The sequence below is a fragment of the Mus caroli genome, unplaced genomic scaffold (assembly GCF_978045245.1).
Source record: "Mus caroli unplaced genomic scaffold, Mus_caroli_1 scaffold_14, whole genome shotgun sequence".
Lineage (NCBI taxonomy): Eukaryota > Metazoa > Chordata > Mammalia > Rodentia > Muridae > Mus > Mus caroli.
In genome coordinates, this window is record NW_028227269.1 from 51,357,452 (window position 1) to 51,385,251 (window position 27,800).

Here is a 27,800-nt window from a genome sequence, read left to right on the forward strand (position 1 = left end):
AGATGAGGACCAAAACATATCAGCTAAGGATGCTAGGCAATTCCTCCCACTGCACATGGTGTGCTTCCTGAAGCATCTTTACTGGACCTTCACTTCCTACCACCCCCTACCAGGGACTGCAACCCAATTGAAGAACTCAGTTTTAGTCTGAAATAATCAAGGTGGAGAAGGGGCTAGATGGGGATTCAGGTAGCTTTGCATTTTAAAAGGATTTTTAAAAGGATTCTTGTAAGATCACCAATCCACCACATCTAAACCGAGGACATTAAAACTGTTTTAACTGACAAAGCAAACCGGGAGGATGCGAGGGGTCCAACTCATGCCTCTCTGCTTCCTTCTTTTCTTGCATTAGTTAGAAAGAGCCCACTTCAAATAGAGAAAGGAGGCCAATTTTCAAAATGCAGCCACCCCCCCCCTTTTTTTCCCCTTAACAGCACTCATACAGTAGCAATGGCAAAATAAACAACGATGTGTTGGATTTTGTTTTTCTTTATCTATATGACATTTGTGTCATCACAGGAGCCCTAATCCATATTCAGGTCTTCATGTTTGGTGTGCAGTAATATGTAAATGATCTCGCCAGCTGCATGGAGCAGTGTTTGTTGATTCTATTTCTTTTGGCACTGCACAGAACTGAATTTCTGCCAAAAACGGGGCTGCTTCAGGGAGCGCTGGTGCTCCAGGAGGAAGTTTTGAAAGGAAACGCACATCATAAGTCCTCACTCTGTGAAGCAGAAAAATCAAAACAAACTCGCTGTTTACTAAAATAGCGGTATTATGAATGTAAAATAATGTGTTTGTTAAAATATAATGAGCACACTGCCCATCTCCGGGATGCATGGCGTATGTGGGCTTTGGAAATGAGGGCACAATGTTGAGAAAGCTGGTGCATTTTGATTCTTGGAAAGAAAATAGGTGAAATGAGATAGACAGAGACACCATGTAGAAGTTTAAGGAGGAAAGAAAAATTTTAGCATGCATATTAATCTTTGGAAACACATGGCATATACATGCATTTAAATGTGGACAGCTGTGGCGTTTAAGTGTTAAAAAATTTCATTAATGATGCATAGAGCTATCTACTTCTGTTGGCAGGCCTTTCAGTCTTCAATCTGACACTTCCTTTTTTATCCAGCAAGCTAATTTCCCCTCTTTTGTGAGGAGTAACTGTTTTCACACTACTGCTTACCCAGCAAGCCTCCTTATTGTTTCATGGCTAATTATCTTCTCCAGCTTCACCTTCCCCAGTGAGGAGAGCAGGGCAGTTTCTCCCAGCACTAATGAAAGCTAGGTTTTATGGGTACACTGTGTAAATAAATGTAAGCTCTGATCAGGCAACATAATAAATGAGTTCCTAAAGTTTATGGAGTCACAGCTCACCTAGTACTTTGCTAAACAACGAAGCAAAATGATTAATCTGGTGAAGGAGGGAACTTTAGGTGTTGAGGGAAAAAGTGGCGGTCCTGTCAATTTAATATGGAAGCTCGCTGCAGGTATAACACAAGGAATCTGTATCCATCTGGATGTCCCTGGTGGTCCCCAATAGCATGGCTTACAAGGAAGTCCTTTGGAAAATATGGCTGATCTGGTCAGAGGTGGAGATCATCTGGAATTATATGTTTCTGATTACTTCCAATGTATTAACAAAAAAACAACCACCAGGATCTGTGTAATATAAAATGCTTTCTAACGCACTGAATGCAAGCACAGCAGAGACACCAGCCACAAAGGCTGCATTGCCAAGGGCCTTCAGGGAGTGAAGCCAGCAGGTTTGGTGTAGGTAATTAGCCCTGCTGGCAGCTCAGAGTCTTGCTTATGTGTAGTATGAACTCAGTGTATTCTCTAGGTGGCCCTCCTAAGGAGCCACATTCCAAGAACTTAGAGCACTTAGTTATAGTTAGCCCAAAACGGGGAAATTAAATACACCCTATCCCCTAAAGAGTACATTTTATTTTTCTTTTACAAAATAAATTTATATGTAATCTAATTTTCTCTGGGTTCAAATTATTATTCCTTTGACATAGAAATCTGTGCTTTCTGTTACTGTGCTGACATGTAAAATCGGACTGTGAGCCTCCACTTTTGTTGCTATGACAGAACACTGCAATGAATCAATTGCAGGGGAAGGGTCTCGTTGGTTCACAGTTTCGTAGGTTTCTGATCAGATACGACTGGCTCCACTGCTTTTGGACCCAGGGAAGATAGAACATCCGGACTGGGAATTCATGGTAGAGCAAAGCAGCCCAGTTCATGGAAGGCAGGAAGTGGAGAGAAAAAGATACAGCCTTCAGAAACAAGTCCCCAGTGACTTCCTTCCACCAGAGAGGCTCTCCCTCCTAATGGCTATTCCCAGTGGGTCAACCCAGTAATGAGGTTCGGATCCCTATGATGACCCATTTACTTTCCTGCCGCCAGCTGAGGAATAAGCTTTCAACCGTCAGACCTTTTTATATCCAAACCACAAAACCCAGGACCACTGCTTTTATTCCAAACAAGATGAGTTTTTAAATATACGGGAATTTCAGAAACTTTAGTGTTCTTCTCTTACAATCTCAAACATAATTCTACATTTTTAGTACATCTAAGGATTCTGTATCATGAATCAGAAGTATAAAATCTCATGGAAACCTTTATCAAAGTCATTTGTTACCTGCTAGAACCATTCATCCTGAAGGTTTGAACAACCTGTGCAACATCCATTGTGATTTGTGAACTCTCCCACTGTTTTTGTGGTGTGCACAGTAACAGTGCAAGAGAGGTATCCTTGCAACAGTCCAGTCCCCATTTAAGTAAGGAAGCAACGGCATAAATCAAGCGAGGTATAATAAGATTAGAGACAAGGGCCAACCTACATGGAGAAAACGAGTCATCAGCTCACCTATCTGTTAATTAACCTTCAACTTTGAGTCAATGAAATCATAAATTCGAGGAAAGAGGTTTTCATTGACTATTTCAGGTAAGATGGCGCAGAGACAAAACGGGAGCTGTAGTTTTGAGCTGTAGTTAATTTACTCGCATATTCTGCCCACTTTATATTCTTATTTTTTCCCCTCTGAATTACGTGTTTCAATCATTAACTTAGAATTTTAGAAGAAAGAAAGAAAGCCATCGTTTGTTTATCCAGGAGGAATTAAGATCAGCGAGGTTACAGTGTTGACTGTCACTGTGTACCTTCTATGGAAGTGAGCAGCAATAGATGAAGTTCTCTCAATGAACGTGGTCATCTTCCTTCTTATTTCCTAGGAATATGTTTCAAAACCCCTCTCAGATGTCTGAAATCCTGGATGCTAATCCCTATGTGTTTGAGTAGCATCTTGTGTCCCTATACACACGTAGGTTAGTGGCTCTCCTCCTTAAGGAAACACTGATCACACACTGTAGCTATAACTTCTGTTGTTGGGGTTTTGAAAGCAAAACTAGCACACATTTCCTTTTCCTTTGCAATTCCAAAGTTAGATTTATTCTTGCAGTACATCTTACCAACCTCATATTTAACTTTGTTTTTTCTTCATTCACTGAGAACTTTCAGCTTTTTACTTGAACAAAGCACTGCATGGTTTCTCTTTGGCAAGTTCAAAATGCCAGCATCAAGTACCCTTGTGACACGAGCCTCTTAGACACTAATAAAATAGGAGTTAGTTACTTGAGCATAGGAAACTAAGATGATAAAGGTGTCTACTAAGTTTTCAACAGGTGGGTCTCACATACACAGTGGATGTCTAGACAGGTGAATGGTTCATATCAAGGAAGCACGAGACAGGTTAGAGAGATTTCTGTTAGACTACTCAGAATGGTGTTCAATTTAAATTCTATGAACTGTTTATATCTAGAGTTCCCCATTTAATATCTTCAGGCCTCAATTGACCTTGCATTATTAAAACCATGGAAAGCAAACCTGCAGAGGTAGAGACAACCATGTGTACTTTGTAAGGGCAGATTCCGAACAAGAGTAGACTCTTCTGTTACGTGATGACGGGCTTCTTGCTCGGGCAGACATCTGTGCGTTGGCAAAGCTTTCCTTGGATCTCATGCTACTTCTGGATCGTTCTAAGAATTTTACGTTATCATTCTATGAATTTAAGTCCTCATACTCAGAATGCAAATACCAAACAGCAGGAATAAGCCAGAAAAACGAGGTGAGATGTTATCCTTGGGGGCGGGGCGGGGGGAACTCCTTTATCCAGCTGGCATGTCCTCCTTAGACTTTCCACAAATTGGGTAAAGACAGCACCACTATTTGGCTCCATCTGGAATTTCTACTGTTCCAACAAGGATTTTGTTTTTGTTTTTGTTTTTGAACTTCCCCTTATTTCAGGTCTATATTGTTTGCAAGAAGTAGGAAAGAAGAAATTCCTTTAATTAAAAAACCTCTTATTTATATTTATATTAATTTTAAACAATTTTAACATTGGTACTGTTTTGAAACCTGGAAGGAAATTCCAAAGACACACAGGAAAGGGACTGAGCGGAGAAACAGATCCCATTCCTATTGAGTCTATTCGGAGTGGAATGAAAATTTCCGTTGTTTGCATCCAGAGTAATGGGCAAGATGAAACGGTTTATTTGCTGGTAGAAGTGGGTTATCTTGTAGTTTCTCCTAGTACATTATTCAGATGAGACAGTGGTGGGTAGCAGTGAAGGACACATAGGGGGCACAAAATGCCCTGGGTGCCAGTGAGCTACTTGGGAGACTGAGGTAGAAGGATCCCTGGAGTTTGGAAACAGTGTGGCCAACATCCTGAGATCCTATGGGCATGTAAAAAGAAGAAAAGGCAAAATATGAGAAGTTATGTATGCAAGAATTAAGAAGAGCAAGATTGGTACTGGCATTGATTTATTGCCACCTGGCTTTAGGATTACCCAAACTGAAGTCAGACACTTAAGCTCTGTATAGCAATTACATAATAATCTAAATGTCCTTAATTCATTGGCACACATATACTGCTTCTCCATAAGAAACATGGTTTCTCTACATATAAGGCTTCTGGTAGCATATTTATAGGAGTTTGTTTTTCTCCACACACAGCTTTTGCCCTCCTAGATAACAGCTGGGTGTCCCTTAATGCAGTTCTGACACTTTCTTCATGGCAGTTGTATCAGACCCAGGAGGGAACGGTCAGTGTCAGAGGACTGTCCTCATATAGATACCAGCGCTCCCTCCTGCCTCCTGACTGCCTGGTGGGCTTTAGAGCGCCTCAACCGTCTCCTTGGCTTCCGCAGTTTTCTAGACTGGTCTCAAGCTTGGAGAAATCCTTTACTCACATCTTCCAGTTTATTATCACAGGCGCAAATCCAGAATCCCAAGTGAAAGATCTGCATAAGTTGAGACGGAAGGGGACCTAAAGCCTCCGAGTGTGTCGGGGTACACGGTTCTGTTTGTACCCTCAGATAGCCAGTAACCGGAAGCTCATCCAGTGTCATTCTTTAACTGTTTGAGTTTGAACCTTCAGTACCATCTTCCTTTCTAGGTGGTCCTCAGAGAGAAAGGTTGAGTGTCATACTTATCCCTTGGAGGTTTAGGAGAGCAGCCACAGCCTGAGGTGATTTGGGGCCCCTTCTTCAATTGTCTTATCAGTGTACGTTCAGGCCTGTTCAAGAAGAGTCTCCATGAAAACGGAAAAACCATTGCTGTCACTCAGGTTTTTGGATCTCTATGGCCAGAACCTAAAACAAGGACAGAATATGATTTGTATAAGTCTTGGCTTTGTAATTGAAACAGTACTTTTCTGGGGCAGCCCCTCAGTGAAACTGAAGTGGCAGAGAGAAGGGATAGAGGAAAGTGTCCAGGTTTTACTTGGTTGATTTTTTGTTTTGTTTTGCTTGTTTGTTTTTCTTGGTGTGTGTGTGTGTGTGTGTACACTGCTGCTTTCTTCTGTAGAATTCCCTCCTACAGCCTCCAGGCCACTTTGCTTATAGGACATCAAAGTTCTTGGCAATCTGTTTTTCATAAATGAAATAAAGTTGAAGCATTAAATGGGTTGTTTGTTTTATTTTTTAATTGTTAAATAAAGACACTCTTGGGACATGATTCCATGTCTGGAGTAGTAAGAGAAACATTAGGGCAATCAGAGCTGGCCATGAAGTCTGAGGCTGCTGTGGTTTCTCCAGTTTTAGTCTTCCAAGACCAGTGTGAGAGGGCAAGACAGGAGACAGGCAGCCTGGTGGGCCTGTGGCCAGAGTCAGCCTGGCAAGCCTATGCCTACCATGAGACTGTCTGTGAATCTGTGTCCTAAAGGTTACTTTTCAATGCTTGTATCTCTATGTGCCAGCCTGTAGGATCTGGTATCTCTAAGTTAACTCTGTTTTTGTCTGTCTGTCTGTCTGTCTGTCTGTCTGTCTGTCTGTCTGTTTTTAATTTAGTGAATTTTTCTTAATTCACACAGAAGTGATCATGTTAAAGTGAACCATTTCATGGTCTTTAGTATACTGAAAATATTGTATGACTTCTATCTCTACTTTTAATAGATTTTCAAAATTCAAAGAAAATTCCTATTAAGAAATTCCTCAAAAGAAATGCCTACTAAGACCTATTAAGCCCGTGGCATCTTTTCTTCCCTGCTAAGAGCCCCTAGATATCAACGATCTTCATTCTGTCTCAGAATATGCCTATTCCGAATATTTCTGAAATTACCTATTTCTAACTATTTACCTATTCTGGTAATAAATGAAATAATATGTTATGTAGCCTGCCCTTGACCTACACACATAGATCCAACCAGACATAGATAAAAATATTTGGGGAGACAAAACTGTCTCTAGCTTAACTATGTGCAGAAGCCTGTCACTTTCGCCCAAACAGTGCAGTGTGGCAGCCTCTTACCGTGTGTCCACACAGGAATGGACATCGGAAGATGATTTTAAATATTCTGAATGATATTTATTATGGAAGACATCATTTTATACAAGACACTTAGGACTGGAAGTGTGTAGCTCAGTGGGTAACACACGTATGCAAGGCCATGGGTTTGACCCCCAGCACTGGATGAAACAGAGCATCCTCAGGTTTTGGTCTCCAGAGCACTTCCTGGAACATATCCTCCATGGATATCACCTGACAACTGAGCAGGGCCACGCCTTCTTCAGAAGTCAGCAGCTCTCTTGATGGTTTTGCACAGTACAGTTAACCCCACAACCCTTTTCTGTCTCTACCACAGTCTGTGAGGCAGGAAGTAAGCCCTTCTTTCAGTTCACTTGACAATGTTATTTTGAGAGCCTGTTTTATATCATAAAGTGTTTTCTGTGCTGGCTAGGCTAGATTCCTGTCCTCATGAAGTTTATCTATGGAAGGAAAGACTCTCGTCTTTCTTTGCTGGGTTCTTTGGAGCCATATCTAATAGGTTTTTTGATTTTCAGCAACTTTAGATTATGTTTGTATTGGTTAATTTTCTGTTGGCTGTGATAAAATACCTGGATAGAAAGCCACTTATGGAAGAAAGAATTTGTTTTGGCTTAAGGTTCTAGGATGATAGAATTGATCATAGTGGGGAAGGCATGGCGACTCTCAGGGAAAGCAGTGCAGCACTGCCAAAAAGATGGTGGAACACCCTTTCATCTGCACACAGGAACACACACACACACACACACACACACAGGAGCACACACACACACACACGAGCACACAGACACACATCACACATACAAAGGGGCAGGGGAGTGGAGAGAGAACAGGAAGCAGGACAAGGCTATCAACCCCCCAGACCCATGCCCAGTGGCATGTTTCCTACAGCAAGGCTCTCCCCTAATGGTTCTGTGACATCTTTAATAGCACAACAAACTGGGGACCAAGTGTTCAAATACACAATCTTGCAGCGAATACTTCTCGTGCAAACCACCACAGCAAGCATAGAAATATGTTCGTCCCAACACTCATTTCGGTGAGATTTGCGAAGGGCTGGATCTTCACTTATCTATTTTGAGCTTCTGAGCAGCTATGTCATTGAAAGGGAACATTCGGAAGAACACTTTTTGATCATTAGTGTGAGACAGACTTCCAAGGCATTTTCTCAGGCGTTTTTAAAAACAGGTTACTTGAACATTTTTGTCAGTGTGGTAGTGGGAAGGATTTGATTGCTGGAATGTGTCAGCTGGGATAGAATGCCACAGAAAATAGCCCCGACTTTTAAAGAAAAAATTATTTTCAAAGAAATCGAAAGACCTTGAACTATGGGCCTGTTTGGGGATGCTCAGGTGTCTTTCTCCTTTGGTTTGTCCTGGAGGACGAACCCAGATGTAGCACAGAAAGCATCACTACATTTACAACATGGATGCAGCAAGGGACCTTGTCAGCGTCTAGTTAACCGGATTCCGCGTGTGTCTGCTAACCGGCTGTGGTAACGTGAACCTTGCGACACTTACTTAACATTAAGTCACATTCTCATCTTCTTACTGTGGCAGAATGACGATATGTTGAGAGTTTCCAGTCATTGTCTCCATAGGTCTGCCCATAGGCATTCCCATAAATGCTCACAGCAGTCTATGGAACTGATATTTACAAACGTTAGATACCTTATATGAGAATGTAAGCTAACACAATTGTAGGGGACTCAAACTTAACGTCTGTTCGTTTCTACCCCAGGCTTTATACAGCTGATAAACAGAAAGCAGCTTTCTTTTAGTCTTATTTGTGTGTGTGTGTGTGTGTGTGTGCATTTCTTATTTACTTTGGAATCTATTTTTTGGTCAATAAGAAATAGGGCAATGCAAACTCAGAATTATTTTACAATTATTTCTCTTCTTTACAAGGGCTTCTTGGTATTTTTAATTTCATTTATATCTACATTTAATCTAAAATGTATTTCTAATGCATTTGGGTTAAAGGTAGGAGTCAAGAAGAATACTGTATAAATAAAGAATTGTAGTTATTGTGTTTTGCTATTTCTCCTGATTGAAGTTTATTTTCGCAGCCATATCCCTACATTCTCTCCCCTCTCTCTGTATTATTCCCTCAATTGTCCGGTCCTCTCTTGCTCACTAATGTGAACACTGATCTTCCGAGGTCCCTCACAGGCTCCTGCTCTGGTGCCTGGTGTTTATCTGGGGCTCCTGCTTATGAGGAGAGGCTGTGGAGCACGTAAGAAGGATGGCCCAGATGAAGGAAGTACGTCACTAGGGTTGAACATCTGAAGGAGCTGCTGGGCCCTTGATTCCTGTCATGTTCTTTGCTCCCCACTTGCTACGATGTGTACCACCTCTGTCATGCTTTCCTGCTGCCATAGATTGGTCTCTGCCATGCCTTCTCTATCAGGGACCAGTGTCTTTAAAACCGTGAGCCGAGAGCACACCTCTCCATTTGACTTGTTTCTCTCAGCTCTTCCTGAATAGTAACTAATATAGCTTAATATAATGCCTATTTTTCTTCATAAAAATCCCCCTTCCTAGATTTCTATGTGCAGTTATGCTCGCCGAGCTCACCACCTAGGTCTAAAACAACAGTTTCCAACCTGTGCGTTGTGACCTCTTTAGGAGTCGCATATCAGATACTGTGCATATCAGGATTTACACTACAAGTCGTAACGGTAGCAAAATTACAGCTATGAAGTAGCAATGAAATGATGGAAGACTGGTCCATGAGAAAGGATCTCGAAAATACTAGGACTATAAATGATATAATACAAAACTAGACAGAATATTTCTATCAGAAAATCTCGTAATTTTCATTCACACTGTTTATTCTAGATCAGTGATTTTTAACCTGCCTAACACTGTGACCCTTTAATTCAGTTCCTCATACTGTGGTGGGGTCCACAGCTCTGCATTTTGGTTGGCTGTGTGTGTGTGTGTGTGTGTGTGTAGTTTTTAGTTTTCTATTGTCATGAAACTGTCATGTCATACTGATAGGGAAACAGGTAAATAGGCCCCAAACATAAAGGTCTGACCAGGGCACACAAAGCAGCTTCCCTGCCATCCGAGGATTGCAGGCTGCTGGAACTCTCACCCTCAGACACTAGCCCAGTGCCCTCCCTCCACCACACACCCCATCAAAAAAAAAAAAAATATATATATATATATATGGTTCCTGCCACACAGCATAAGTCACATATTTAGTGTGGGTCACACATTAACTGGGCCCATTGTCAACAATGGCCAAACATAATGTATGTCATGGGTTAACTAAGCCTGCTTTTGTACCTATGCAAGCCCTCATTTTCCCTTGAACTTAAAAGAAGACACCTTGTTTCCTGGGCCCCACTTCAGGGCCTGTGTTGCTGCAGGTATTAGCAAAGTGCTTCCTGAAAGACATGTCCTTTTAGCACCTCACACCTCTGGAACCTCCTCTCCTTCCCCACCTAAAACCTAGCTTAGCAAATGTGTGAGTGAAAGGACCATACCAGTATTAGGGCTCTCCACAGGCTCTTTATTTGCTACTCACTGGCCATTTGGCATTCTTTAAACGCTCTAGATTTTGGTGCGACTCCATTTGGACTTACCAGTTTGACAAGTATGGGAATATGCACATTTTTTTTTTTTTGCTAAGCAATTCCTTTACAAATTACAAAAATAAAAATAAAAATAAAATAAATCCAATTCTTAATTAGTTTGAGCATTATTGACCACGTTGAAGTGCCAGCCAAGAAGATGACAGTTACGTCAATGTGGATGCCATATTCCTCCCCCTGACAGTCGCACAGAAGGCAAATGTTTAATTATATCAGTGTCCTCATATCCGTCCCCAGTGCCCCAGTGAATGGTTTAGGTTAAATTCCAAGGAAATGGAGACTTTATTTAAAATGCTGACAGAATTTACTACAGAACAAGAAGGTCCAGGCTGCCCTCTACCTGAAGGATAATGTAGAGTCAAGAGTTTCTGTGAAAGAAACTGGCTTGTGTAAAGTTGGCCAAAGATGGAGGACATTGCTCCTTAAAGCTCTATTTTAGGGTCTTAGGTTGAGCATACTTGTCTAGGGAGGGAAAGGAATAGATCAGGAAAGTCATATGCTAAAAGGGGGTCTTTGTCATCTACAAAGTCTCCCCACCTCACACACACACTTCTTCTTCAGAACATTATAATGGATGTTCATAAAGCCAACGTCTCAGCAGTGGGGAGCATTACAGAGAGCCTCAAAATGTTCTGGGTTCTGTAAATCTAAGGAATGGGTTAGCAATTAATATTCTTACCATTTAGGTGGGCCATTTCTTCAGAATACAAAATGTTGGACAAGAGGGAGGAAATCTCAGCCCTTCGGAAGGATTAAGGGCAGGGCAGGGGAGGGGAGGGGAAAGGAGGGGAGGGGAGGGAAAAAAAGGGAAAAGGGAAAAGGGAAAGGGAAAAGGGAAAGGGAAAAGGGAAAGGGAAAAGGGAAAAGGGAAGGGAAGGGAAGGGAGAAGTTAAAAGTAACTGCCAAGGTCAGCTAAAAGGGAAAATGACTGAGGCTGAGTGCAGGCTTCTTTAATATTTTTTTTTCATTAAAAGTGAATGATTTCTAAGTAGATCCAGTCAGATATCCCTGGAATTATCATACAAGGGAGCTTTAGGAAGGTTTAAACGACAGGAGACTTGAGGGGAACATAAACCAGGTTTAATCCTTTCCTATGGAAATATTTTACCCCAACCACTTCTGAGCAGTTCCTTCAGTACCCCTGAGTTCTGTCCTTCCATAGGCTTGAATCTGTAAACCCACAAAACAGTAGCCGACCATGACCGTGTCCAGAGACAGGCTAAGCTGCAGGCATCCCTTAGGCTTAGCTCCTGGCACAAGATGGCACAATTGTTGAGTCCCAGCTTTTGAGACCCTATTGGAAAATCCTGTGCTGTCACTTGTTAAAGTTGATCAGAGTTACAAAGCGCTTCTCTGAATGCCTGGTTTAATTATTTATCAGCACCGTCAGTACAGTGTCAGGCAAGGGGGTGTTTGAAATTAATACACTACTTGAGTGGACTGATTGATTGCTCCTGCAGCTAAAGATTTTAACATTCACTAGCTATACAGACTGGTCATTAGTCCTCTACTTTATCTCTTAGCAAAGAATAAACAGAAATTGTAATAAAAATTCATCACAGTGAATGGACTTGGTATCTAAGTGGCTGTGATAACTAGCCCTGTACTAGATTGACTGCTAGAACACTGCCACAGGGAAGATCTCTTTTAGAAAGAAAATTTAAAATTATCCCCTAATTAATGTTTGCCTTATAACTGAAATCTTTTTTAACTAAATTGGGTTATACAGAGAATCTCCTCCATATCCACTACAATAAAGCACACTTAATATGTTTGTGTGGCAGTCTTTAAGCATTAATTTTAGGAAGGATTGAGGCTTTACAAATGTGCCCTAATATGCTCCAGGTGAGGTTTTCTTCCTCCCACTAAAGAAAGAAAGCTGAGTGGCCTGTTTTTCAACCAGACAGTTGAGATAATCTGACTTGTAATGAGAAAACTCTGCCTTCAGAGCTATCACCACCCTCTTTACCTATCAGATCAGGGCTTGTTTTTAAAGAGTAAATTGGAAGGTATGGTAAGAAGGAGATATAGCCAAGGGGGGAGTCAAGGAACTTATGAGCAACTCTACACATCGTAAGAATTAGTTACCAAATATTGACTATTTCCCTGGGAGCTTATAATTATTTTACATTTCATCCAAGAGTGATTTTGAAGATCAATAGAGCTGTATCTATCTTATACGTGATGATGCTGATGCTCAGAAAGCTTAAATAACTCATACAAGCTAATGAAGCTGGTGAGAGCAGCCAGGCCATTGGCTTGTTGGCTAGTTCTAGAGTCATGGTCGTCCATCTGTCTCCTTGGCATGAGTGTAGATGGAGCTGAGAATGCTCTATGGTTCTATCTGTAGGAGAAGTTCTCAGGGCCCACAGTGCATTTTCACCTTCCTTGGCTCCACAATAGAACCAGATAGCTGGGTGAGAAGTGAGGATGCTGAAAGAGCCGTTTAACAGCTCCATCCCACAGAAGGCCAAGAGAATACTGAGTTCTCATGAAGACAAGCAGAGCACAGAAGCAGGGCACCTAGGCTATTGCATCCCTGGGAGTCAGGGAAGTCTTCAGACAGTTAGGGACTGGAAGGTTTTACCTGTCAAAAGCATAGGCAAACCAATAGTAATGATCAACAAAAGTTCAAGTGATATCTCTCTCACAAAGAAAAGATAAAGAAGAAAGGGAGCCAGGGAACAATGGTTAAGGAGCTGCCTGGGAACTCTTGGAAAGATGTGGGCATTGCTCATCTCGGCCAACAGAAGGAAAAGCCTAGTTCTCACAGCCAAGACCAGAAAAGAAAGAAAAATGAAGGTGTATACACTGTTCTAGGTTCCCGGGTAAATAGAACTTTAACCTAAAATTAGAGGCAAGAGGGTACTGACGCACAGCAACAGATAGTATTCTACTAGAGACTTAGGGAGGAAATTGCTATGAGAATATATGTACCCTACAATATTTCATGGATTCTACCTTTTAGTCTTCGTTTAGCAGTTTTATTTTTAGCTGCTTTAGTTACTTTCACATAACACAACTAAAATGTTGATTTAAGTAATTTAAGAGGAAGGGTATTAAATGCAGACACTATTATATATGCCAGCAAGATTTTGCTGAAAGGACCCTGATATAGCTGTCTCATGTAAGGCTATGCCAGTGCCTGGCAAACACAGAAGTGGATGCTCACACTCATCTATTGGATAGAACACAGGGCCCCCAATGGAGGAGCTAGAGAAAGTACCCAAGGAGCTGAAGGGGTCTGCAACCCTATAGGTGGAACAACAATATGAACTAACCAGTACCTCCAGAGCTTGTGTCTCTAGCTGCATATGTAGCAGAAGATGGCCCAGTCGGCCATCATTGGGAAGAGAGGCCCCTTGGTCTCGCAAACTTTATATGCCTCAGTACAGGGGAATGCCAGGGCCAAGAAGTGGGAGTGAGTGGATAGGGGAGCAGGGCAGGGGGAGGGTATAGGGGACTTTCAGGATAGCATTTGAAATGTAAATGAAGAAAATATCTTTAAAAAAAAAGAGGAGGGGTATTTCTTTGGCTCATGGTGTCAGAGGGTCCCATTCATAGTCACCTGGCCCCATGGCCCGGGGCATGTGATGGAGGAGCTTTGTCTGCTCTGCTGTGAAGAAATAGCAGAAAGGGGGCTAAGGACAGGTCCTCCCAAAGAGCCACTCCAAGTGACATACTTCTTCCTGCTCAATCTCACCTGCAAAGGTCTCCAGAAGCTCCTCAAATAGTGCCATCCGGTGGGGAGCAAGCTTTCAAGACACGAGCCTGTGGGACACATTTCATATCCAACCCTCGATAATCAACCCAAGCTGAGATGTGAAACATAGCACAATCAACAGTCACTATTGATAATAGCCCACCCCTACAGTGTTTGGATATTATCTCAAGGAGAACTAGAGTTCTTGATGCTGGTACCTTCCAATCTGCACTTCAGTTTTGTGTTCTAACTTCCAAGAGGTCCTAATAGATAACAATTTTCCAATTATGTTCTCTAATTCTCTCTCTCTCTCTCTCTCTCTCTCTCTCTCTCTCTCTCTCTCTCTCCTCTCTCTCTCTCTCTCTCTCTCTCTCTCTCTCTCTCTCTCTCTCTCTCTCTCTCCTCCCTTCTATTACAGGAGACTCTGAATGTGATTGACCCTGGCTTGATGGACCTGAATGGAATGAGTGAGGATGCCCTGGAATGGGATGAGACAGACATAAGTAACAAACTCATTAGTGTGCATGAAGAATCCAACAACCTTGATCAAGACCCAGAGCCTATGGTTCCAACAGTGAAACTTGAAGAGACACACCACAAGGACTCCGGTTATGAAGAGGAGGCAGGTGACTGTGGAGGGTCCCAGTATACCTCAAACATCACTGCCCCTTCCAGCCCACACATTTACCAAGTGTACAGTCTCCACAATGTTGAGTTCCACGAGGACAGCCACACTCCGTTTCTAAAAAGCAGCCCCAAGTTCACAGGCACAGCGCAGCCCACTGTTTTAACTAAGAGCCTCAGTAAAGATTCTTCATTTTCATCCACAAAATCGTTACCAGACCTTTTAGGCGGTTCCAGCTTGGCAAGGCCTTACTCGTGTCAGAGTGGAGACTTGAGCCAGAATTCAGGCAGTGAGAGTGGAATTGTCAGCGAAGGAGACAATGAGATGCCAACCAACTCCGACATGAGCTTGTTCAGTATGGTCGATGGGTCCCCGAGTAACCCTGAAACACAACATCTGGACCCACAAATGAGAGATGCAGCCAATGTGCTGGAGCAAAAATTTAAAGATGAGGGGGAGTGCATTAAGCTTTCAAGTGTCTCTCAGGCATCTGTCTCACCAATGGGTTGTGTAAATGGGAAAGCTGGGGACTTAAACAGTGTTACCAAACACACCACTGATTGCTTGGGAGAAGAATTACAAGGAAAACACGAGGTGTTTACATTTTATGACTACTCGTACCTCCAAGGCTCAAAGCTCAAATTTCCAATGATAATGAAACAGCCGCAAAGTGAGAAGGCCCATTTGGAGGATCCCCTTCTTCGTGGTTTCTATTTTGATAAAAAGTCCTGCAAACCTAAACATCAGGCTTCTGAGTCACAACCAGACGTGCCCCTCCATGAAAAGATCTTGGCAAGTGCCCCCCACGAGATGGGTCGAAGCTCATACAAAAGTAGCGACATAGAGAAGACACTCGCGGGCATCCAGAATGCCCGACAGCTCTCCCTTTTATCTCGTAGCTCATCGGTAGAGTCCCTTTCCCCAGGGGGTGATTTGTTTGGATTGGGAATCTTTAAAAATGGCAGTGACAGCCTCCAGCGAAGCACTTCTTTAGAAAGTTGGTTGACATCCTATAAGAGCAACGAGGATCTTTTTAGCTGTCACAGCTCTGGGGACATAAGTGTGAGCAGTGGCTCGGTTGGTGAGCTGAGCAAGAGGACATTAGATCTTTTGAATCGTCTGGAGAACATACAGAGCCCCTCAGAGCAAAAGATCAAGAGGAGTGTTTCGGATATCACTCTGCAAAGCAGTTCCCAAAAGATGTCCTTCAGTGGCCAGATGTCACTGGATGTCGCATCCTCTATCAATGAAGACTCGCCGGCATCTCTTACCGAACTGAGTAGCAGTGATGAGCTCTCTCTTTGCTCGGAGGACATTGTGTTACACAAAAACAAGGTCCCAGAGTCCAACGCATCATTCAGGAAGCGCCTGAATCGCTCGGTGGCTGATGAGAGCGACGTCAATGTCAGCATGATTGTCAACGTCTCCTGCACCTCTGCTTGCACTGATGACGAAGACGACAGCGACCTCCTCTCCAGCTCCACTCTCACCTTGACGGAAGAAGAGCTGTGTCTCAAAGATGAGGATGACGACTCCAGTATTGCAACGGATGATGAAATTTATGAGGAAAGCAACCTGATGTCCGGGCTGGACTACATCAAGAACGAACTGCAGACGTGGATAAGACCCAAACTTTCCTTGTCGAGAGAAAAGAAACGGCCCAGCATCACCGATGAAATAAAGGTCAATAAAGATGGAGGAAGCACTGAGAGGGCCAATCCCTCGGACACCCTGGACATTGAGGCCCTTCTAAATTGCTCCATAAAACGTCTCTCTGAAAACAACGGGAATGGTAAGAACCCACCCAGAACTCATGACTTAGGAACCAAAGGTGAAAATAAGAAAAATACGTACGACGTTACTAAAGATCCGCATGTGGCCGACATGGAAAATGGCAATGTTGAAAGTACTCCAGAAAGAGAAAAGGGGAAGCCAGGGATTCCAGAGGCATCAGAGAACCTTGCTTCAAATGTGAAAAAGATTTCTGAATCCAAGCACAGCGAGTATGAAGCATTAATGGATGGTTCTGATGATTCAAATGTCGCTGGGAAGGAATGTGGTCCCCCAAATGATAGGCATCCTCCACAGGTTGGTTCCGATCCCCAGCATCCTGAAAGGGGTGACTGCACATCAGTCCAGAACTCTTGCTCAGGACTACTGTTGGAAACCAGCAGCGGAAGCAGACAAGATAGTGATGGACTCAAATCTTTGTCTAATGATGCACCAAGTGTGGCTAGAAACGCTGCTGGTTGCTGCCTACTCGAACAAAATGAGACAGAGGAAAGTGCTTCTATCAGCAGCAGCACTTCCTGTTGCAACTGCAAGCCAGATGTTTTCCATCAAAAAGATGATGAAGATTGTTCGGTACATGACTTTGTTAAGGAAATCATTGACATGGCATCAACAGCCCTCAAAAGTAAATCACAACCTGAGAGTGAGGTGGCCGCTCCCACGTCACTGACCCAAATTAAGGAGAAAGTGTTAGAGCATTCGCATCGGCCCATACACCTGAGGAAGGGAGATTTTTACTCCTACTTATCTCTTTCGTCCCACGACAGTGACTGTGGGGAGGTCACCAATTACATAGATGAGAAGAGCAACACCCCATTGCCACCAGACACCGTGGACTCTGGCTTAGATGACAAGGAAGACATGGACTGCTTCTTTGAAGCTTGTGTTGAGGACGAGCCTGCTGATGAGGAAGCCCATCTCTCCAGTGCCCTTCCAAATGAATCAGAAGTCCAGGATGAAGCTGCTAAGCCAGAACAAATGACAGCCGGCTCTTCTGTGTTCAGTGATGAGACAGACACGGTGCCTCTTTCAGGACTTTCCCCTCAGAAGGGAGCTGATGATGCAAAGGAAGGAGATGGTGCGTCCCACACTTCCCAGGGCTGTGTGGAGAGTGCAGAGCCTACCACCTCCCCAGGAAAGGCCAAGAGAGAGGGGAGTTCAAGAAAGCAAAGTGTATCAGGAACGCCAGAAGAAAACGCTGCTTCAGCCAAACCGAAAATTCAAGCTTTCTCTTTGAATGCAAAACAGCCAAAAGGCAAGGCTGCACTGTATCCCAGCCCCCAAACTTTAACCTGCAAAGAGAAGCTCGTAAGCTTTCATGAAGATCGACATAGTAACATGCATAGGTAGAATGTAATGCCCCCAAGCATGGAACTCATCTCATTGAAAGGTATGTATGAGTATTTCTGCCATGTGTGTGTGTGTGTGTGTGTGTGTAGATATGAGTATACATTAATAGATCCACTATAGAAGACTGGTCAGCATGATTAGCTGTGACACATACACATCTGGATAAGACATTGAGTAGAAACACAGCAGTGATAGTCACTGTGAAAGGCACAAGGGGACCAGTGGTGACATTTTGACATTTCAAGTGACATTATATTTATTCCATCATTTTGGCAAGAGCAATACAATATTTGAGAAACCAGCTGATCCATTTAGGGTTTTAATTTCTCTGACTAGAGGAGAAAAATGCCCCGAGAGTTGCAGGCATTCCTTGAGATCAAAATGCATGTTCAGTAGCTGTATTCCTTACTGCAACTCCTACTTAGAACTGCCCCGTGATGAGCAAGGGTCAGGCTGAAGGCTGTGCCTCCTTCCAGACATGGGCTTTTCCTTAGGCTTCTGCTTCATATAACTAGCATCCCAGTCACTCCCCTTATCATGGCCTCAGAATCCAAACAGGAGCAAAAAGTTGAGGGAAAAGAAGAGGCTCCTATTTGTACACACACAGATGAAGCACCAGCGCAAAACGCACATATTGGGAGGATACGTGACAAGTTAATGGCATCTCGATAAAAACAGAATTTTTGAATTTTGCCTGAAGGTGACAGGCTGATTGCCATCAATTTTTTTTGAGAAATTCATTCCACTTTTCATATTTAATAAGACAGCTATTGATTGATAATCCTGAGGTGGTGATACAGCTCTAGAAGCGATACAGAGATTCTGTTATTTCCCATTTCTAAGACCCAGTGATGAATGCACTTGCTCAATCAAGTTTAAAGAGAAATTTAGCTTTCAAATATGAGAGTTGTATTTCACCAAAGTATGAGGTGCATAACGCCCCTCCACCCCCACTACAGAAGCCTAATGCCGTAACCTAAACTCGTGCTATAGGAAATGAATTACAGAAGCAATCTACCCTAATTTGTTAACTTATTCAAATAACAGTTATTATACTTAACTATGCTAAAGATTATCTTTTTTGTGGCAGATTGTTTATTTTTTTGATGAGCCTAATTACTGATTTTCTAAAAGTAATTTACATTTATTACAAATACATCTTTTAAAATGTGACAGATAAATGTTGTTCCCATAATGTATTATGAAAAAAGTTACTATTTAAAAACACATTATTTAATTTGAAAGATGAATGGCAAACATCATTATTTTTTTTCCTGCAACACCTGTGCCCTGAGCTCATTAAAATGTGCGATTCTATGTTGAGCTGCTAGAATGTGGTGCGAGGGGGGAATCTATACCATATATATACCCTAAAAATAAACTCAGTATGCAAAACTGAAGAAAGGCATCCTACTTACTGATGTAGCTTCACTAGTTTTCTATTTCAGACACTATTTACAATTGGTTGCAAGTGAGAGCAAAAGAGGGAGAGAGAGAGAGAGAGATGTGTTTTCTGTGAGCTGTGGCCACCCTATAATCACACCCTCCATCAGTATGCAGTAAAACTGACCATTAAGGGAGAGTAACCGGGATACCATAAGCCGTCTCAGAACAGGTTCTATTAGAACTGATTGGATGCAGGCTCTGCCCGCCTCCGCAGAAGGACCCAGAATGCCTGGCTGATTTTGTTTTCTGAAAAAGGATAAAGGCTTGAAAGCAACAGCGTTGTGAGCATGCCACCCTGTGACTGTGACCCTTAAGTCACCAGCCCTGCTGAGATCTGGAGCAGAGACGCGCTGGCCCTAGTGAAGGCTCTGGAATGCATTCTCACTGTCTGATCCTCTGGGAGTCTCTTCTCTTCCTCACACAGAGAAATGGAATTGAAATGAAATGTAAATGATGAGCAATTCCATTTTTTGACTTGAGGGGAAGTGGAGGTGCTGATAGATCTGTGTAATTGTCACATTTTACAAGCATAGACGGTGTAAAAATATCAGCCACTTGCCTGCCCATCAGAAGGGTTCTCTTGTGCCCCACACCAGGCTGTGGGCAAAGGGAACAAGCAGCCAGATTTTACTTCTGTAAAACTGACATCGTCCCCAAGTGACTTGTTATAAGCCTAGAGCTATGTGAACAGCCATAGATTGCTCCTATCCACCTTTGAGGGTGTGTGAGGACAAGTGTGAGTGCTTGTGTGTGTGAGTGAGTGAGTGAGTGTGTGTGTGTGTGTGTGCGCGCGCACACACACACGAGCATACACAGTATGAATGCCTGTGTGTGCGTGTGTGTTTGTGCGTGATCATGTGTGGATGTGTGTGTATGCAGTGTGAATGCATGTGTGCGTGTGTGTGTCTATGTCTAAGTACCATGTTAACAAAACATGTTTGTGCCTGATCTTTCGCTTAGTTACAAGCGTTGGGTGTAAATTTGCACGGACCTGTCAGGTGCCAAAGTGCTGTCACCTGAGAAGTCATTCAATCTGAAAAGGCTGCTAAGCTCCCAGAACTCCTTGTCAGGGTGTGTACTGAAGTTACATCGAGACTTTACAACCATATGAACTTAACTGTAGTCAGTGTTCCTTCCACTCTGTCCAAAAGCTGCAGAAGTTCTTCCTTTTAAAAGCCATTTGGGGGCTGTGAGGTGGCATGGCCTTTGTACCAGGACATCACAATTCACCCAAGTCAATTTGCTGGCGCTCTTTTCCCAGAAATAGATTATCAGATGAAATGATTACAATTCCATCCGAACGTGTTTACGATGTGTTTAGAACCAGGCAGATAGTCTGCAACCAGAACAGATTCTTTTCAAAGAGTTTTGAAAATGATTTTATTTACTGTGTTCTAATTAAAAACCTCTGAACCCATCTGAGAAGATTTGCTGTGGCCTAACGGCGGTGCGTTTGCACGTACTTCCAGCAACTGCTGGACTCTTCACTGTATCCATCTGTGTGAAAATGGAGAAGCCAGTTAGAATGAATCACATCAAAGGGGAGGTAACTGGCTAGATCCAGCTCTTCCTGCCTAATTTGGAGAGAGCACATGGTGTAGGTCTGGAATTCCTCCTAGGGCCTACCTAAGAAATGTAGTTTGCACTAATCTTTTTTGCTGTATTCTGAGAGTTATTTCTTCATAATCCTCATCATAAGCCTGTAATCTTTGATGAATGGTTTAACCCTAAATTTCAGGCTGGATAAATTCTGCAGTGTAAAAAGTTAACTCCTTACATCCAGCCAGTGTGTAGTTTCATGTTTTCTCCTTGTTCATCTAATGGTTTAATGGTGTGTGTGTGTGTGTGTGTGTGATTACTTCTTTTGGTCTTAGTTTCATCATTTTGCCTACGTCATCAGTCTATATGAGCAATGGTGGCCACAGAGTTTTCGATTTGAGATGATTACTTGTGTTGATAGGTGTTAACACAATTTAGAGTGCAGCTCAGCTTTTATAAGTTGAGAAAGTGGTTGGAGCCAACACTTCTCACCACACACAACGTCTCATTCTCTTACTGGGCTGACACTGGGGTTTCCCAAGGCTGGCTAAGCAGCTTTAGGAAACTCCATTGAGGGTTTGTATATTATTCCTTCACTAGACACTACATGTGTCTATAACATTTTCCTTTAAATCACCTTTCTAACCCAAGCTTCCGCTGGATAATAATCGGGCACTTCTGAATAACTTGCCAGGCTATATAAAGATTTTATTGGATAAAGTCAGTCTCTGTGTGTGTGTGTGTGTGTGTCTGTCTCACTCTCACTCTGTCTCACTCTCGCTCTGTCTCCCCTCCCTCTCTTACACACACACACACGCACGCACACACACACACACACACAGAGAGAGAGAGAGAGAGGGGATTTGGGCTTGAGCCCATTTGGCCTGCCTTGTTCCCAAGTGTGCCAAATTGAAAGAATTGATTACCCAGAGGGAATTCATTCAAATGCCAGCTCTTTACTAAGATGGGATTGGCTTCACTGGAGGATTCCCCTGCGCAGCAGCAGATTCCTGATGAGTCACATCCTCAGCATGTGAGCAATGCTTCCCTGTGCTTTCTTGAATTACTGCATTATTTTACTGTACCAAATTTTGTTCCATCTGCCTCTGTCTGTCTCCCCCATCCCTGTTAACTTCCCGTATCTTCTCAACATCCTGTTTGACTGTGGTGGAACTACGGTTGGAAAACTTTTTCTGACTTGTGCATGAAGCTGTAAGTTTATAGAAAGAGACAGGAAGACACGGAAGAATATTTGCTTCTAAGAGGTCGAGGGGGTGGGAATACCCTGATATAGCACTTCGGAATTTAGATTAAACTCAAGCAGGCAGAGACCTGCTTTATTTGAGAGCTGGTCTGAGAACCGAAAGTACTTTGTATCCTGGAATTTGGTTGTTTCTCAGATTTGATCAGTTTTTGTAGCCATTTAGAAATAAGTAGGACAGAATGAGCTTGGAAGAAATTTGTACCAATCATCACACATACAGAGAGAATTGAGTCAGTTCAGTTTCCTGGACCTAAAATAAAGCACAGTAATAGTTGAGTGGTGAATTCTAATTATACCTTTTCCTAGGTAAGGATCGAAAGCATTAGGAGGTTATCATAATGTTGTGAGTGTTCCACCACTCTATAATAGAACGTCTTACACAGACCAGTGGAGGAAGTGTCAGCCTGGGAGCCAGGTATCTCCTGGCTTGTGTTTGTACATCATTGCATTCTTTGGTACTGACTACCTGACATTTTCTTATGGATTTTTTTTTAAAAACTTGATAAAATTGAGATCATCCCCAGAAGAATAGATGAATTGATGACCCAGAGAAAAGATCATGTACTTGATTTTTCTTATTTTTTGAAAACATATGAACATACTAAGGAATCTATATAACTTACTGAACTGAAAATGTGTTTGTGTGTTCTTTGAGCCTTGAGCTAGTGAAAGTCACATTTCATAACTTCTCATTTCAGATCGCTAGCAGATGATTTCCCCTCCCCAGGCAGCTTCCAGAAAGGGCTTCATCCTGCCAATAACAGCCATTGCTGACACCTTTCCCTGCCACCTCTTTCTTTCCTGTAGATAGCCTGGCTGAAGCTCGGGGCTGGCCTGACCCACCCTGGGCTGGTCTTGGGTTCCATCCTGTTATCATCACTGCCTCCTGCCACGTTGACTTCCTGAAGACGAACCTTCCTTCTGAATGCGGTCTGTCCACGTGGGCCTCCCGATCTGGATGTGTGCATTGCTCCTCTTAGGTGATCGTCTTAGTTCCTCAAAGCTGCTTGTTCTCCCGTGGATTCCTGTCCCAAGCTACCTCTGGCAACCCTCTCTCTCCAGCAAGACTTCTGTTTTCCCTCCCCCTCCCACCTCCTTTTAAAGCTCTGCCGTTCACCAAATTGATGGTCCATTAAACCCACTGTCTGGAATGGCACCCCTCCCATCAGTACTTGACCAATTTTATGTTTTGCTCTGAAATTTTTCATGATATTATACCTATGTTTATTGAAAGAGATTTACCTAAAAAGCCAGCCCTTGATTTGATTGTAGTATAGAAGAGACACATTGATCCTTATGACAAAATTAAGTGATGTTTTGAAAGCGCCATTTTAATTATTTCTTTTTAGTAATGATCTATGCAGCACTTCAAGAAACAACTATAACAGTGTTGTATCGTATAAACTGGTACATTCTACTATTAAGTTTGTTTTTGATTTCTCTGCTTCTTGAGGTGGTAATGAGAAAAATGTTTTTTTTTTTTTAAAACGGTGTGCCTTGCTGTATTTCTTATACCATTTATTAAAAAGCTGCTTTTGTGGTAATATTATGTTGGTTTGAAAGGAGGAAATAGCAAGGTTAAGATGCGTGAATAATTTCTGTATATATGTATAAGCTAGTACAAACACTGATGTATGACAGTATAAAATGCTTTCATGTTTGTGATGTCCAGTGATGTGGAGAATATAAGCCTTAAACCCGTTCAATTGCATGGTAATTAAAATTGGCATAATAAAAATAGCTTATTGGGGGAAAGGAAAATTAATGATCTCTTCTACCTGTGTTTTTACCAAATTCTTGCATCTGGTTCTAGAAAAGAAAAAGAATCAAACTCCATATATTAGCTTCCAAAATATCCATATTGCACAGAAGGCTTACATTGCTTAGACTACAGACTAGGCCTGAAGCCTTCATAATTTTCAAAAATCTTTCTGTTTCACTGTAAACATCCTGAAATAGCAAAGGTTTAAAGGCCATTTCCATCAACAATGTTTTATTCTAAATGTTTTTGTTTCTACTTGCTAATGGTTTAAAGTTGTATTTGGAGATCTCTTACATGCCCTAATTTATTTTAAATATTTGAATGGTTTTGGTGGATGGTATAGAAAATTTGATTATTATTTTATTTAAACTATAGATTTCAGGTATATTTATTTTGTTAAGAAAAATCAACAGAGGAATATTCCATTTGGTCTTTTTTTTTTTTTTTGACTTGAAGAATTCAGCTTTTAATTTATATCATAACTCCTACTAAAGTGCCTGACACACAGTAGGTATTTCATAGAGTTTCCTGAATTTGAGTATTGAGTGGGGTTTTACATATATATATATCTATATATGTTTCCTGCATTAAAACTAGAAAAAGATGTGCAAAGTGAAGCACATCTATAATCACACATTTATAATCAGATTTCCAAAAGCCAAGAGAACATGACAGACATATGTAGCCACCGAAATGACAATCATTCATTCAATAGATCACTCATTAGCATCTTTTGCCTGCAAGTCACTATTTTAGATTCGGGGAGAGCAGCTATGAACGATGCACTGCCTTTGGAGGTTTATCTATGTTTGAGACAGAGTGACTGACCACACAGATGTGTGTTTCATAACGTCCTACAGATGAGGAAGAAAGCAAGTGTAGAGAAAGAGCCACAATGAGAGAGACAGCGGGTGAGAGGCTGGGGCAAAGAGAAAGGCTATGGGAGAACAGGGGTTAGCAGGGCTTCACTACATGTGTGAAAAGAGAGAAGGCCAAATAGAGAGGCCTGCAAGATGTTTACAGAGCGGACATGGAGTGTTTGTGTGCTGTGTACTAGGTATAGGAGACCCAGTAGCTTGTGTGGGGCTTTATTTTATCCCACAATTGTAACTTTACTGGCGCCCTCCCAGGAACACTTAAATAATTTTGAGTGGGTTTTGCCCCTTCTAACCTTTGCTGCACATATTTTTAAATGGATGGCTCATTCTAGGCTTTTGGGTATGTAGTGACTTCTTCCAACGGAGTCTTAGAGAGACATCTAGTTATAGTGTTCATGAGGATCACAAAGGGGAGATGTTAGACATAACTATGTGGTAGGGGGAAAGAAAGAGGGAAATTAGCTAGATTTAAGGCAATGACAGAGTGCACAGGGATGGTAGCCTGAAATACAGAGAAAGACAGATCCTAGAGTCCTGAAAAGTATTTGAACATTTTTGGACCTCTGTTAGGATATGGCATTATTTTATATACTGAGACAACCTGAATTTCTCTTAGTCAGTAAGTAATGTCAAGTCTAAGTCTATTGAAAAGACATTCAAAAAATTAATGGGCCGTGCTGGACTATTTGCCTCTTATATACTCATGAAGACTTAGAATTTGAAAATATTTATTAGATATCCGCTTAACACTAACACCAAGTTGACCAGGTTGACTCTTGAGTTTATTGATGCCTTTTCCAGCCAGAAGAGATGGAAGAGCCTCAGTTTCATACCCTGTGTAGACACTACCTTCCCATCTGCATTTGAAAACAGCTCATTTGGTTTGTATTGATTCGACCAACACTATCTACACATGTCCCATGACAATTGTTTGTTATTTGTTAAGGCAAAGTATCCCTCTGGTGGGCATGTGTTTCTGTTAGAATGTACTCTCTTAGGTTGCTAAATAAAGTCCACAGGGTACCCCTCCCCTTTTAGTTTGGTTCATTGGTCCTATGCCTGTGCTGCAGAGAGGCCCTTAGAGGATTCATGGTCCCTCTGTCTCATGGCCACCCTTCAGGTAATTGAGAACAGTTACTCTCTTTCCCAGGCAGTTCCTCCAACTGCCCTTCATATATCATGACTTCAGATCCATTTCAACTTGACTGAATGTTAAACAGGCAGAACCCTTGATGTCAAGGGACTGTCTTCATCCTACATGTAGAGAGGTGTGTGGACACTTAAGTGATACGTTTTCTCAAAAATATATTCAAGATATATGTTTATTCTACTATTGTAAATTTCAATAAATAAACAAATAAACAAGTGAATAAAATAAGAATACATGACTTCCTTCTGTGGTCCAGGCTAGTGCTGGAGTCATCTTCAATCTTTTCCTTATGTTGGATTCAAACCTGACATTTCCATGGAAAACAGATCTGCCTTTCCTATCATTCACCCACTAATTTATTCAGTCATTCAAACATTCATAGAGTAGCCACTAGTGTGTGGCATAGCATTGTCTCACCTACACAAAGACAACTGAAGCATATGTGCTTAGAAGTTTCTCTCTGATCATACCCTTAAAGATAATAATTATGACATTTCCCCCCAGATTAATTTTCCCCAGACCCACTTACTTTGCCTCTTATCCATATGTCTACACTATCAAAAATCAGGTGAGCAAATTGATATGTCCTATGGTCTGGATGAAACTGTGATAAGAAGTGAAGTGGCTTAGTATTTTTCAGATATTTTTTGTTTGTTTGTTTGTTACTCAACAAATCTGCAAACAAGATAGCAGTCTGAATCTGGGGCCTGTGACAGCCCAGGTTTGATTATCTTGTTGCTTGGTTCACTAGACTTGGCTTTTCACCATAATAGCTGAGAAGAGAGTGGGTGCAAATGTCAAACAGTGAAGTGATCCAGCTGGCTTTCACAGGGAGAGCTGTGCTCTCTTCTGAATGAAACTGAAATACATGAGTTTCCTTAGAGTAACTAACCCCCGAGTATCAGCACTTGTGAAGTAGAACTTGGACCACCAAAACACCTCTTTTCAGATACACATAGCACATAGCTTTCCCCATTTTTATTTTGGTAATTTTAGACCTATGGAAAAGCCAAGTGGTACAAGAACAATGTCTCTGCACACTTTGCTTAGATACATTTACTTTTGGAATTTGTATCTCTCTTTCTGTCCATGTCACACCACATGACACATCACACACACACACACACACACACACACACACATACACACATACACAGAGACATACACGTGCGTGCACACACACTACCTTCTTGTATGATTGTACCATTAAAAATTCATTTTCTGCATACAACACTTCATTTATAAAGATGAGCTACTATGTCAAGGAGCAAAGGCATTTTCTACAAGTCTGTAATACTTTACGATAATACGTAGTAATCCTTATTACAGTTTCTCTACTTTAAGATATGCTTTGTGTGTGTGTGTGTGTGTGTGTGTGTGTGTGTGTGTGCCTTTACCTTCAACCTAGTGCCCAAAAGATGACCACATAGGCATTTTAGCTTTGTATCTTCTTGATCTGGAACAGGTTTTTCATTCTCTTATTCCCCCTTTGGTCCTCACTGTATTGACATTTCTGAAGAGCTCAGGTCAGTTTTGTAGAATGAGTCATAACTTGGATAAGTCCTGTTATCTTCTCGTTGTAAATCTCAGGATGAGCTGGTTTTGTGGCTATAGCTTATGAGTGATGGTGTGTTCAGATCGTGGATGGAGTGGGAGTGGATCACCTACATTCTTGCTTCAATTTTTCTTTTGTTTTCTCAGGCAGAGGTCAGCAGATCATGGCCCATGGGCCTGATTTAACCCCCTGCCTATTTGCGTTTGTCCTGGGAATTAAGAATGACGTTTACTTTTTTATGTGGCTGAAAAACAATAAAAAGAATGTTTTTGTGATTAGTGAAAGTGACAAGAAATGAAAA

At 41.9% G+C, this 27,800-nt stretch overlaps 1 protein-coding gene across 16 annotated transcripts in view; it reads left to right on the forward strand.

Moving 5' to 3' along the window:
• The window catches only part of Akap6 (A-kinase anchoring protein 6), a 435,939-nt gene extending 411,577 nt beyond the window's left edge, over window positions 1-24,362 (forward strand). For 15 of the 16 annotated variants that reach the window (XM_029484603.2, XM_021179349.3, XM_029484604.2 and 12 more), the window contains 2 exons: window positions 14,558-17,945; window positions 22,962-24,362. In XM_029484603.2, coding sequence (XP_029340463.1) covers window positions 14,558-17,905 — 3,348 coding nt within the window. In that variant the 3' untranslated portion in view covers window positions 17,906-17,945; window positions 22,962-24,362. Of the gene's footprint in view, window positions 1-14,557; window positions 17,946-22,852 lie in introns of all 16 variants that reach the window. The other variant, XM_085830363.1, reaches the window with a different exon arrangement.
• The last annotated feature ends 3,438 nt before the right edge of the window (window positions 24,363-27,800 follow it).